This window comes from Podarcis bocagei (assembly GCF_964188305.1).
Source record: "Podarcis bocagei genome assembly, chromosome: 5".
NCBI lineage: Eukaryota > Metazoa > Chordata > Lepidosauria > Squamata > Lacertidae > Podarcis > Podarcis bocagei.
In genome coordinates this window covers 73422865-73437679 of record NC_138129.1, presented here as the reverse complement: position 1 = coordinate 73437679, position 14815 = coordinate 73422865, and the positions used below count along the sequence as shown (strand labels likewise).

General features: G+C 40.5%; 1 protein-coding gene across 2 annotated transcripts in view; it reads right to left on the bottom strand.

Moving 5' to 3' along the window:
- HS2ST1 (heparan sulfate 2-O-sulfotransferase 1) overlaps positions 1 to 14815 on the bottom strand; it is a 94130-nt gene that overhangs the window by 22810 nt on the left and 56505 nt on the right. For both annotated transcript variants that reach the window (XM_081194084.1, XM_081194085.1), the window contains exon 2: positions 1539 to 1777. In XM_081194084.1, the coding sequence (XP_081050210.1) occupies positions 1539 to 1777 (239 nt within the window). The remainder of the gene's footprint in view (positions 1 to 1538; positions 1778 to 14815) is intronic.

The following is a 14815-nucleotide window of genomic DNA, read 5'->3' as shown; positions in this document are numbered from 1 at the left end:
TGTTTAAGCTGTTTATGTTTTAAGCTCAGATGAGCTTCCCGGAATTGAAAGAGAGATCAAATGTACTCTGATGGAGAACAAGAAATCCTGCAAAGAAAAAAGTAGAAAATGAATGGTATAAAGATTTCAGTTTTCTTGGCAGATGGGAACGTCAACAATTCTCTAAAGATCAAAGAAAACAAGCCAGACAAGCCACTATGGGATCAGCAAAACCTGGGAGAGATGCATGCTTTATAGCTACAGAATAAAATGGCTTATCAATTAGCGAGTTCTCTGCAGATATGGTACAGGGCACAGTATAGGGTTTGTATTTAATAAAGCTTTGTTTTGTTAAATCTCTAGGCCTTTGACCACTAAAGGTTTGCCAGCTAATTATCCTCTGGATAACTGGTGGACACTAACTTGGATGCCCTGGAAACTCTTGGGAGTTGAAGGGTGCTGGATATCAGTTTATTAAATAAAATTAATGAATGATGTTGTCCAGATACACAGTGCCAGAGAGGTGTCTCCTCTTGACCAGCAGTGGTTCTGCTGTACCGCAAAATAAGCTTCTTTACTACCAAAGTGTGCCAGGCACTGTTCAAAGTATGCCCTCTGTAGAAACACACATTTAAATGAGTCTGAAAAAACAAAAGGGGTGGGGAGGAAAGCAGAGACACGGCTTATGAAAACTTCAAGTGATTAATTTTGACAGCTGGAAATAAGTGGAAGGGCTGAAGGATGGCAACAGAAGGCCAGAGAGTGGAAAGTTGCCGTTCTCAAGGCGGGAGACGGCTTGAGCGTCAACGAGGAAATTGCCAAGATATTTTCACAATGCTGATGAAGGAAAGAACATGATTTTGTGATAGGCTGAGTATAAAGGACAAAAGAGAGGCAGGGGTTAGAGAAAACCAGTGCTTTACTTCCTATCAACAGCAGGGAGGGAGGTATTATCAATTCATATAAAAATTAACTAAGGAGAGAGGGGCTTTGGAGGAAAACACTGGAAATTTTGCCTTAACGTGTTAAGAAATCACTCAAGCTTACCAAGTGACAATATCTATATTATATTATTATTATTATTAATTAATTGAATTCAATTAAAATACACATTTAATAGTAAGTAGGGTATCAGCATCTCCTGTTCTGCCAGGTTCTAAGTCAGGGGTAGTTAACAAGGTGCCGTCCAGATGTTGTTTTTATGTATTTTACCTTTTATTTAGAAACATTTTAAAATCGTTTACTCAACAAAAGACCTCTAAGTGATTTATCATGCACCTAAGTGATTAGAAAAAACTATTTGTTGGACTCCCATAGGCCCCAGTCATTACATTCAATGGTGAGAGATGACGGGAACTGTAATCCAAAACATCTAAATTGCTTATTTTTGCTCTAAAGTAACAATCTTACTAAAACCTGTATGTTGTTGCTATCTACTGGGTGTTACTGTCAAATGTTTCTTCATACTTGATACTTTACTTCTGGTGTACCAACATACCCGACGTAAAAATAAAACAATTAAGGAAATGAAAGCTTGTATCTTAACCAATGCAACCTACTTGATCTTGCAGAGACATCACAGGATTGTTCTTGGTTGTGTTGATATGCAGAACATGGTACTTGTTCCGTGCACAAAGATCGTATGCAATGTTTGTGAAGGACGTGCTTGCAGTTTTAGGTACTCGATTATAAATGATCACCACATCATCATCTTCATCCAGAACAACATCTGACCGAAAGCCATCTATTGTGTGACGCTGCTCAATTTCTCGGACTTCGTGTTTTGCAATAGCCCTTTCTGTAAAAAAACAACAACAGAGAGCACAAACCATTTTATGAGCAAATTTTCATTCATTCATTTGACCAAATTTCAATTTAAACCTTTTAACAATGTGGTGTTAAGATACAATGCCTGGGAACTTTAATAATGAAACCTCCATTAAGGGTTAACAAGAGTAAGGGAAGAAATATCTACGAGAAGACTTTTTCCACAGTATTTCCCCCCCCCCACCAGCCAATCTAAAAATAATTGCTACAAAACATCTAGCATTTTGCAATGATAGATGAAATGATACTGCACATAATATGAATTTTACAGAACATTAGCTACTGACCATTCAGGGTTTAGTCAATTAATTGCAAAGAGGAACTGAAATTTAGATAAAACGGATGTTGTGCTTATTTTAATTAAGCCCACTCCCCTGTGTATGATACAACAATGAATGGCTTTGCAAAATCCAATTAGATATATTAATTGCAAGTCTGATAAGAATAGAAGTGGAAGCAGCTTACGACACGATCATCATTTTTTTTTTAAAAAAAAGGTGCAGAATGCCAATCTTGAATACAAAAACGTAGCAAAACAGAAGTGAACAAAGCAGGAGAGGCAACTGCAATCCTTGAACTGAACAGCAGATAAAACTGGGACAGCACACACTTCAGCTCAAGTCCACAACATCTTTCCATGTAATTGCTAACTGACCTTACCCCACAGCATAGCCAGTAGTTGAATTAAGTGCCCTTTCTAAATGTATGCTGAGCTGGTCGCTGCTGTCTGGCCTGAAAGCAGCCTGCCTTGCCTTATTACTACTAATACAGTGGAACCTTGGGTTACAGACGCTTCAGGTTACAGACACCGCTAACCCAGAAATAGTACCTCGGGTTAAGAACTTTGCTTCAGGATGAGAACAGAAATTGCGCAGCAGTGGCGCGGCCGCAGCAGGAGGCCCCATTAGCTAAAGTGGTAACTCAGGTTAAGAGCAGTTTCAGGTTAAGAACGGACCTCCGGAACGAATTAAGTTCATAACCCGAGGTACCACTATACTTGTTGCTGTCCAGCCATGCAACTCAAACTCAACATAGCCAAACCGATTAATGCTTGCTTTCTCTCTGAGGCCTTCATTTCACGGCCACCATGCTTATAATAATAATCCCTCCAACTATTTCACATTCATTTAGCAAGCAAGGTGTACACAACAACTCTACTTTTCTATGTACGAGTGCTTTGTTTGAAGCTTAGCAGCAGAACCACAGTGAAATGGAATGCTTGAGGTATTAGGGACATGCCCATGGCTAGTTTGCAAGTAGGAAAAAGAGGAAGCATTGCCTTTCTGTATTCATTTCCTCTTTAGGTGCCCTGTCACATGTTCAATTATGTATTTTTACTATGTGCACACAACCCTGGCCTCTCATGAAAGGGCTGAATGAAAACATGAGGAGCTAACAAACAAAGCATATAGGTTTTGCAAACTAAAAGGTAGGACTAGGCAACAGAGGCCTTTCTTGAAAATGAGGGGGGCGTGCAACAGACACAACTAAACATATGCAGCTAAATGCTCGATTACCTGATATGTTCAACATTCAAAATGTTGGAAGACACAAAGTAAACCAACACACAAAAATGTCCATCATCATAATCCAGCAGGGTCCACAATATAAAATTAAATTCCAAAGGTTGAATTCTGGGCATTTTTTATGACCACCAGATGCTCAGACGACCAGCTGTCTTTCTTTGTCCTGCCCTTCCTGCCAGGTTTGCTCAACTCTTCCTGCAGCATTACATGCAAATTATTTAATTAGCTAACTGGCATAGTTGTCAAGAATATGCATAGGTTCATTCTTGATGTTAATTCAGCGCTACTGAATGATGTCAGACTCTCAAATCCTTGCATCTAAAAGCCTATAAAGAAACACTCAGAAGAGCCAGAGCAGACTCCAACCACACTGTCTCAATATTCAGCTTGGCTCTATTCCATTTACAGGCTCCAAGCATATGAGATTAAAATATTCCTTTCCCCAAATTAAGGAGAAAAGGGCTAGACCAGACAATAAGAACTTGAGATATCCTAATTAATAGTTACCTGTACAACTTCATATCTGTTCCCTTAGGGTATATGGATTATGATAGGGTCTAATTACATGTGGGCCTTTTCTCTCCGTTACAGGATTTATCAGCATTTCAAACTAGGATATTCAGATTAACAGAAAAGGCTTTTCACTTAAGCTAAAAAGATGTAATTGATACAAGCATGGGGAAGTAAAACACACTCTCTATAGGTCAGAAACCCTGGTACTTGGTTGTTGTCTTTAGCCTAATCTTTTGTCTTCCTGTCCTGTGCACACATATAAGCACACTGTTCATCTCCCTCCTTGGTTTCATACCTGTATGTTTATCCAAGATTTTACAGGTGAGTTAGGGCTGTCAGGACCTCAACATCTCCTAGATTTGTGTTAATAAATTCCACTTTGGCTTGTTCCAAAACTTCTCACCTCATGATTCCAGCCCTTTCCAACATCACAACATCTAATATTCAAAATCATCCACTGTTTAGTGGAATGCAAAAATCACAAGACTATGCAATCACACACAACTTGGTCCATTCACCTAAACAAGGATTTGTTGGATCAATCAGGGAGGCAGGTCTAGTGCCATCTAGTCTAACATGCGGTCTCCAACAGCCATCATTCATATTCCTCTGGAAACTCATAAGCAAGATATTAACTTATATGATTATGATGATTTCCCATATTCAGCATCTCACCAACAGAGCAGAATATATAGGCTCTATACCCACTGAAAGACTTAAGTCTTTGTAAATCTGTCCATTCTTTAAGCCAGCTATATTTATGGCTGTCACACATGACATTTCTCAATGAAATTCCAGGTTTTCAAAAATGCTGAGCAAAAAAGCCCCTTCCCTCTTGGGTATGAATGTATTTTATTGAAGACAACCACACAACTATGCATAGATCTTATGCTATTGAATGGGATTACAGCAAACAGAGAAGGGGAGGGGAGAAAAGAGGAGGCTGGTGTTACTGAATATGGCTGGCAAGTAGGCACAGCTTGAAAATTTCCCTATGGCAAGCCAGATGGACATGAAATTGCTTTTAGAACTATTGGTGTTTTTTCTCAGTTTGACTATAGAAACTCTGGTCGTACATTTAACCAAACTGGTATATCTGGGCACTTGGTGTTGGAAGGCTGAGGTTCAGGGTGAAAAACAGCCACACACCTGTGGTAGCTGCCCTCAAGCAACTAAGCAAGGTCCAATTCTCTTACATGGCTCAACAGAGCTGCGTGCTCTTTAAGATCAGGTTGCAAAAGACGACCTGCAATATTTAGATGGGTACACACTCTTCCCTTCCCTGTCTCCTGGAAGGTGGAAAGACAGCTTCCCATTTTAAAGAGGGGAGCTAGGTTCCAAAAGAAGTATGTAAAACCCTTCCTACCGCCTTTTTATGGGGACGGGGAGAGAGAACAGCTTTACACACTACCCTCAAAATACAACAGTGTATTAAAAATCAGCCCTGTGTTCTGAAAACCGTTGAAGGAAAAATACGCTATCTTCTCTCCCTACCCTCCAAGTTCTAAAGAGGAGGAAACAGTTTTGGCACTCCCTTCCAAAAACTGCTAATGAGACCCGCTCCAGCTGTAGACCAAAGAGCAGGAAGGAATAAAGGACATCCTACAGCTGTCAGAAAGCTCCTCTATTTCAGGGACAGCTTCACCAGGGAGTCAGTATGCAAGGTAAATTGCATTTGTTATCACTATTTGTATTCCACCTATCAGGATGCAAACCCTTCCAAGGTGGATTGCAAATAAAATCAAAACATATTAATAAAATCACAAGAAGACAGTATTAAAATGTAACAAGTCCTTAAAATCTATCCCATGGAGCTGTTGGTATCAGTCCGCCCAGGTGCTGTGGGGTGACAGTCCAGCTGCAGCAGGTCCTGAGGTGTTGGGCAAAGCTTTATAGCAATAACAGCAGCTAATAGGGCTGAGCGAGGTCCGATTTTTAACATCATGATATTTCACCAGCTACACATCATGATATACCAATATATCATGGTGTCTGAAATGAGGCAAACGGGGTAACGTCCTAGCAATGGCTACTACTTAGGGGTCTAAAACTGATACATTTTTACTAACATATTGTTACAGCTGTTATTTTATAGTACAGAGCAACAGGGGCAGCAGGAATCATGAGAGAAGTGATGACCTGCTTTGCGGTTTTCCCCATATCACATTTTTTTACATAGCACATGTACATATACATTGTGATGCCAAATATTATAAAACCATTATCACGATGTGGACTTCAAATCAATTTTGGGCTATATATTGATACATCGCCAGCCCTAGCAGCTAACCCCAACTGCGCTCTCCTTGTCTGTGGCGGGCATTGCTGAAGCAAGTGAGGCAAGGGATGGCTAATGATTAAAAGAAACAAAACATTTTTATGGTATTTTAAGCAAACAAACAAACAAAAAGGAAGAAAATTCTGTTGCTTCTGTAACAACAATATTTCCTTCAGAAAGTGGAATGACTTTTAATTCACAGACAAATACTTTGCAAAACCATGCTGAGTTTTGGATGAAAAAATGCTGGACTGGCTGAGAGGTAATGAGAAGAAACCCTTGGCATTATCAGCTTCTCTAGTGATGATGTTGGTTTCTACTTCATTCTGCCTATGGATTCAAATTATTACACACAGCAATCACAGCTGGGTTAACTTTCAAACAATCCCTGCCAAAGGATCACAATTTAAGATATTGTCTACAAAGAACAAGAGGGGAGGAGCAGGATAACAGTTCTAAATCTAAAGATGATAGAAAAAAATCCTGAGAGCCATGCATTTCAAATAATATGTATGTGAAGGAGATATTTATTCCTAAATCATAAAAACCATGTGCCAGATACAAGTGGGCAGTAGATCCTAGAAGAATTCCATCAAACACTAGGCAATGATATATGAAAATATGTGAATGAACTACCAAAGATAGATTTAAATCACCTCTATTTGGTTATTCATTTGTTTTCTAAAGGAAAAAGGAAAAAAGACAGCAGAAGATGAACAGGGAGAGAATGCTTGAAAAGGAGGAAGCTAAGAAAAATTGGAGGACATAATATGTAGTTCAAACAATGTGAAATAGATGGTGTGAAACAAAGATCACCAACGAAACAAAACTTAAGAGTATAGAGGCACAAAGCAGCTCAAAATGAAGGGACTGAAATGTTAATAGCTCAAGCTGAATGAGAGAAGATAATTTACCGTAAACAACCAAAGGACAGAACTGTGAAGAATAATGTAGTTGAGACAATAAGCGAAAAAGCACACACAGACACACATAGTTAATTGTAGGAAGTGAAAAGGGGGAAATAGATGCGGTGAGAAACAAGTGGTTTAATTGTTCTCAATGTTGCTGTAAACTTTGAAGGAGGGGGGACTTCATATAGTCTCTTAAAGAAAAAGGACTAAATGGTCAACTCAAAGTCATAGCCAAAGATTGTGAACAGGAACCATCAACACTGCAGTAGCAGTCTCTAAAATAATGCTGGCAAAGGAGCAGTGTTCAAAACTCCCATTGTTCAAGGCACATTTTGCAACAGGGAATTTCAACAGCACGACAGGGAATTTCAACAGCACGACAGGGAATTTCAACAGTGTGAGCCATTTCTGAGCTCTGGGCCCAGTACTGCACCTAAGATTTCAGGAGGACCTTTTTCTGCCTCCCCACTTTCAGCTACTCTCCAAAGACTGGAGAAGGGACACCATAAGAATATTAGGGGAGGGGAAGGACTAGACCCTGTGAAAATGAACATAAGATTTTAGCTGCAGTTCATTCATTTTCAGCACTGTATTCTTGATATTAAAAAGTGTGCCTGGAAATTCTGTTGTTGCGTCCATACCCTCTGTTTAAGGTGCCATTTAGCTCCTAGTTTTCATATATCAAACACTGCAAAGAAGTAGAAAATAAGCTGAGTACCAAATGTCTTGAAGTGACAGCAAAACTTTGGACCGTTATCCCCATGAAATAGGTGATACGGGTGAGCAAAGTCCAGCTTATGTCAAAGTAGTCAAGGTTTGTGTATAAGAACAATGAACATTCCCAAATGCCCCATTCCCGATAGTGTAACTAGTTACAAGAAAGCTACCCAGACTTCACACTTCTTGGGAGCCTAGGCAGCCCTCTCAGGAGGAGACTTTCAGGAAAGCTACTCAGCTTGCAGGACAGAACAGCTGACACAGCAGCTTTCAGATTCAGCAACCTCCTTTTCTCAGCTAGAGCGATGTACACAGTGTACAAGCTGTAAGTGTTGATTTTCCTACGTAGGAAAACAATCTGTTCAGTGTGTGCAGGTGCTCCCTGAGTTTGAGACATTTCTAACTATGTCACAGTTTCCCTAATGTAAAGCTATTCTTCTGCAGCCTGTGAGATGTCCCACTAACTAAGCTATCTTCAAGACGACGGAGCAGGGTTTAAAATTCCCAGGCGCATTTTGCACCTAAGATTCTCGATTTGCGAGCACCTCCAAGAGTCTGCCATTTTTTGTGCCTGGCTGACACTCAAGGATTACTGAAACGTACATGCTTTGAAGCCTCAAAGTATATGTTAAGGATAGACAATATGTTAAGGAGTTTAACAATAAAGAGTAGAGTGTTTTGAAAACTGAAGTATGGTACCAATATTTTTCTTGTAAACACCAAATTAAACATGCATTAACAATTTCTGCTAAAAATGTGATATTAACAATGTGTCACTTACATGAATTGCGTATTAGTTCATGCTTATCAAAATAATAAATAAAAAGTGTTGCCGACCCACCCTCCCCGGTGGCTATTAGGCATTCTGTTTTGGCGCCCACAACCCAGGTCCCAGGACGGGGTAAGCTCCCGTTGCTTGGTCCCTGCTCCTGCCAACCTAGCAGTTCGAAAGCACGTAAATGGCGTTTCCGTGAGCTGCTCTGGTTAGCCAGAAGTGGCTTAGTCATGCTGGCCACATGACCCGGAAGCTGTACGCCGGTTCACTCGGCCAATAAAGCGAGATGTGTGCCGCAATCCCAGAGTCAGCCACGACTGGACCTAAAGGTCAGGGGTCCCTTTACCCTTTACCTTTTCTACCCCAGTTTCTAACACTGCTACGGAGTACTTTTTTGCACCACAAAGCGGAAAAGGGTTGGATTATCAAGTGCAAAAATGCAGATTTATATTATCAGCTTTCATTGTGCACTTCAGTAAACTCCCTACCCCCCACCCCAGTTGCAGACCACATTCCCACTGAAGTGATATGATGAAGGCCACCTAATGATGGGGTCAAAGCCAGTTGTGACTGGGGTCAGACCAAAATACCAAAGAGACACCCCTTTGGTATGTTTTTCCTCTTCCTTTCTTGGGCATCCCCTTTAACCTCATTTGCCCTTCTTGGCACCTGTATAAAATTTTGTTGAGTACCCTAGGTAGCCCTGGGGCCAGAGGGTTGCCTAACATTATGTGAACTATTAGTTATTTAAGGAGAGCATAACCTTTTGAAGTTGGATTGTGAAATTTTCCAGATTTTAAAGATGCTGAGTACTAAATTACTAATATTTTTCTCACTACTTCTGATGAGATGCGTTAAGCTGGTAAATAGAATTTAAAATATTCCAGAATACATCGGAATATTTTACTTGTATTATTCAGAAACATCCATCAAATTGGAAGTTATTTAGCAGGTCAGGGTTCTTTTGCAATTGGAACAATAAAAAATTTCAACTCAAGGGTATGTTTTTAAAGTGAGATGCAACTAGAGAGGAAACACACATTCAAAGGGCACATGGTAATCCCTGGAATCAATCATTAGGCTTTCAGTCAGCCCAAGTGACTCCTAAAACAGTTGGAAGAGCCATACTAAATAAAAAGATTGCAAAAACCCAGCACTGTTAATACATCTGGCCTGTGACGCTAGTGCTATAAAAGTATAGTTTTGTCTGCAGAGCACGTAACAAACTTAAGCGCTTATATCTTTCTACATGAATTAGAAACGATTCTGTTAGGATCAAAAATCCAGCCAATGCATTAATCAGAGTGCAACGGACATTTGGTAGGATGAAAAAAGCCCTTGTTTCAAATTCTCCAAACTTCATCTGGGTGTGTTAGTATGTGGCATAACTCAAATAAAAGCAGTATTTTGCTTCACTTAAAAAAAGACTGCTCCTTTCAAAGACCTACTTACAAAAAAAAAATCTTATAAAGATATAATCTGCAGCTCAGAGTAGAGATGGATTTATGATAAAGATGATGAGATTACAGCTATTTCCAGGTCTATGAGCTGGATGCAATTTAGACTAAAGGATCACATTTGCTACACCACAACCCTAAAAATAAAACTTTTTTTTAAAAAAAAATACATGAAATTGGAACAAAAAAACCTCAGAAAGCCATTCAGATGTAATCCAAGTTCCAATGCAAAAAAAGATTATGTGGCAAGTTATTTTTTTTTCCTCCTTTTGCAGTCATTAGGATTCAGTTTTTAATTTCTATTCCACTGCATGATTTCCATACATTGGCCTCATTCAGCTCTGTGCTAGCTTAATTTGAATCTGAAAAACAGTGGATTGCATAAGAGACGTGTACAGACCTCTCTCATTCTTTACAATGGCCTCTTGGGTGTTGCATCTACCTTGGTGGCAGAAGGAAGGGTTGAGTGTATAAAACACAGTATTAAGATAAATGGGACCGACTTTGCACATAGGCACTATGCTCATCCCAGACAGGACTAAAGCAATGCCATTTAAAATTGTATCTGCTCTTCCGCACCGTGTGTGTCTAAAATGCACTTAGATTCGTGCACATTTTGGCAGTAATTTAGTATTTTTGGGTCTATTTTGTCCACAAAGGGACCATTTTGTAGTTTGTAGTAATGTCCTAGAAATGTGAAGTGCTTGTTTCTGATGCTGCTATGAGATTTCAGTTAGAGTTCAATTTCTTGGATACAAAAGCTGCAACGTATAGACTAGAAAGAAGATTAGAACACACGACCACATAGGAGCAAATTCACATAGATTATAATGTGGACCTTCCCTAAAAGTCCTAGTGGCCATAACCAGATTATTAACAAAACTAGCTCTAGCTCACCTTAATTGTTTTGTATTCTTTATAGCTAGGACATACCCAGAATACCGCAGATGATAGCGGTGTCTAAGCAGAAATCATCTAAGTGTCTGGGAAAATCCAGACATATGGCAACTTCCCCTAAAAACAGCTCGAAAACGTCCATGTTTGAAATATGGCAACCCTAGGGGAGGTATGAGAAGCACATGCAACAGTAATACTGGCAGTTTAAAAACAGTACAATGCCATGGCAGACGTATAAGCTGCTGCAAGTCCACTGCTGGCGACAGCCACGATGGGATGGAAAATGGTTGGCAAGGCTGACTTCTCTGAAGAGTTATTTGCATGAATGCCGTAAATAATTGGTTGGAAAGTGCCCTCTGCTCATGGAAAAGCTATTTTATATTGTGAACTGGAGTACTGTGCAAGAAAGGTGAAGCTAAATCCAAGTGTGTTCATCCACTTGCAGAAAAGAATGGGCAGATTCTTCTATGGAGCCTCTTAGCATTGAGCCAACTTTTACGCTACCACTTGTACAAGTGTCTGTGAGCAGCTATTTCCCTTCTGTTCATGATTCGTTGGATACAACCCCATGTAATTAAGCACTATCAAGAAACAAAACTGCCCTGGATCACATTAACAGCCAAACCCACTAGCAGCTAGTCTTCTACACTTAATTCTAGTATGCCCCTCCACCGAAGACATTAATGACTATTGTAGCCACTTTGCTATAAATAGGATTAGACTAATGAACCAGTCAATGTCCAACAATGAACCTAACAATGTCCAAAGTGTTTATTTTCTCCAACAGCGAGTAAAAACATCTTTAGACGAGAGAGCAAATAGCATTGCTGATGATAGCCTATGCACAACAGAATTATTTCCACACTCCAGCAATCACACCTGGTGCTCTGTTTGACTGGTAAGCAAAGTCAGCTAAGACAACTCCAGCTGGGCCTCAATATCATTAAATACAATCTAATGCAGCAGCTGTCTGAAAATTAGAGCTACTGATGCTGAAAACCTGCTAGGGTTTCATTAGCATCACATAATCCTTTTCAGGAATTCTACAATTTCTAAGATTGTATGAGCATACTGCACCCTACGGAATACACACACTGTACACTGGAAACCTCAAAAGGTTTAGCTTGCCATACTAAAATAAGACCGTTATGCAATGCTGAAGTCTGCTACTCTTAGTGATGTACGGCACCTTAATTTGAGCATCCTGTCCTGCAAGACGCATGGAGTTCCAGATTACATGGGGGTGAGCGAAGGGGGTTGCAGATTCCTGTGAAGCAGTGGTCACCAAACCTGGGTCTCCAGCTGTTTTGGGACCAAAACTCCCATCACCCTTAGCTAGCAGGACCAGTGGTCAGAGATGATGGGAATTGTAGTCCAAAACCAAGTTTGGGAAGCACACTGCTGTAAAGGTTCATTCAGTGGTCATCCATACATACACAATCCCATGTGTGTGAATGCGCAGAGGCATGGAACCTTCTTCGGTTCTAGGCTTGGGTGGGGAGCCCAAATATAGGCCTACTAGGATATACTATAAAAAAGGTAAAAGACCCCTGGACGGTTAAGTCCAGTCAAAGGCGACAATGGGGTGCGGCGCTCATCTCGCTTCAGGGCAAGGGAGCCCACGTTTATCTGCAGACCACTTTTCCAGGTCATGTGGTCAGCATGACTAAACTACATCTGGCACAACAGGACACCATAATGGAAGCCAGAGTGCACAGAAACGACATCCACCTTCCTGCCACAGTGGTACCTATTTATCTACTTGCACTGGTGTGCTTTCGAACTGCTAGGTTGGCAGAAGCTGGGCAGAGCAAGGGGAGCTCACTCCGTCACGCAGATTCAAACCGCCAACCTTCCGATCGGCAAGCCCAAGGGGTTCAGGGGTTTAGGCCACAATGCCACCCACATCCCTTTATAGGCCTGCTATACTCCCATCATCCCCTATGGCTGACCATGCCAGCTGGGCTGATGCAGGTAGAGTCCAGCAATATCTAGAAGGCCACAAATCCTCCACCCTTACTCTAAGAGGAAGGTATATCCACCCTCCCCTTTAGGTCTTCTTGCTCAGTTATTTTCCTCGCTGCTGTGCAATCAGAAAGACAATGCTGTGATATTACAGAAACAGCAACTAATTCCATATTTGACAGTTTCATTTACATACACTATATAGGCACTACCGCCATGCAATCTAATACATAACTCCCAAACTACTTATTTACTGAGGGCTTCTGACAAGGACATTAACATTTAACAACATATAGCGTCTGTGGTGAGGGTTTTATGCCATGTGGGAGTGTGTATGTTAATGACTGGGGGAAGCTGCTTTCCATTCTTGCTGATGTATATGTCTCACAGCAGGAAGGTTGACTCTTGGGAAGGGCAACTGAAAGCACTAAGCATGGTCACTGGATGAAAGACTGCAATGCTACACCAAGAGCGGCTACCTGTGAACCTTTCCTGACAATTGTGCAATGAATGTGCGGAAGCCGTGTTCCTCTCAGCAGCACACTGTACGTTTGCATTGAAGCCATGCTAGAAATTGCAAGTGGGGCTTTGGAGTTAGTAGGTCTTCAGCCCAAAGAGCATATGAGCCAGCTGCATGCAGAGGATTCATTGCATAGAGAAAACTTGGCTGGGAGAGCATTACTCACCACAGGCAACCAGGCCAGCTGCTAAATCAGAAGCCAGGATTTGTAACATTTTACATTTGGAAGGGAAGTGTTGTGTGTGTGAATTGTTCTTAGCAATGATTATCTAATGTTAACCATATGCAGACAGGTTATCCTACTTCCCAATTTCAGAAATAAAAAGCAAGCTATAAAGGTTTATTTCTTTTCATTTTAAATATTTTTATTGATATGTTAACAAGCACAAACACAAGAATAAAAAATGCTACAAAGATTTCTAAAATATTCACTGTTTCCTTATTAGCAAATGATGCTTTTTGATCTGCAAGACACATTTTTGCTCAACTTAGGAAATGCAGTTTATCTGAAAGCTCTTTTTAGGCACATATTTCATACTGGAAAATTCTATAGACATGAATCTGTACCATTCTTTCCCTGTGGCTTTTTAGAAGCATAGTAACAGCCTATCACAAACTCATTTATACACTTCTTGTTCTTTTCTTCTCCTCCTGTCATTACTGCTTCTTTATTTTTTTCTGTTCAAAGTGACTGCAATGGCTGTTTGCTATAAAGCTGCTGGATTCTCTCAGCTAAGCCAGAATCAAGCCAATACTATATTTTCTAACAGAAATGCCATCACACCCAGAATCTCAGATGAACCTGATCAAAAGAATAATTAGCGGTGAGGAAGGAGCTCTCCAAAATGTTACTGTATCTCACACTGACAAGATGTAAAGTCTCACAGGACGAGAGATTGTTTTTTGACAAACAGACAGTGCCCAAAGAGGGAAAGGATTTAAAGAGCAATACTCTCTACTCAAATGAAATGCATTTGCAAAGGAATGTACTCCAGCTGGTAACAGTGAGTGGATGCTCATAAGAGCTTCTGGGAGTTAATCCAGTTCAGTGCCAGATTAAGCTTCTAATTAAAACAGTCTTCCCTGTCTGCATAAGATAATACTTTTGGCTGAAAACCAGTTCCCTTCTCTCTCTCTCTCTCTCTCTCTCTCTCTCTCTCTCTCTCTCACACACACACACACACACACACACACACACACTTGAATACAGCTTGATCAACCAAAGTATCAACATTAAATGTTTCAGCTGTATTTTGGCAGGGGTTGGCAGTATGCTCTATGTCCATGTACGCAGAATTAAACAGACTGAATACAGTGGTACCTCGAGCTACATACGCTTCAGGTTACAGACGCTTCAGGTTACAGACTCCACTAATCCAGAAATAATACCTCGGGTTAAGAACTTTGCTTCAGGAGAACAGAAATCATGCTCCGGCAGCACGGCAGCAGC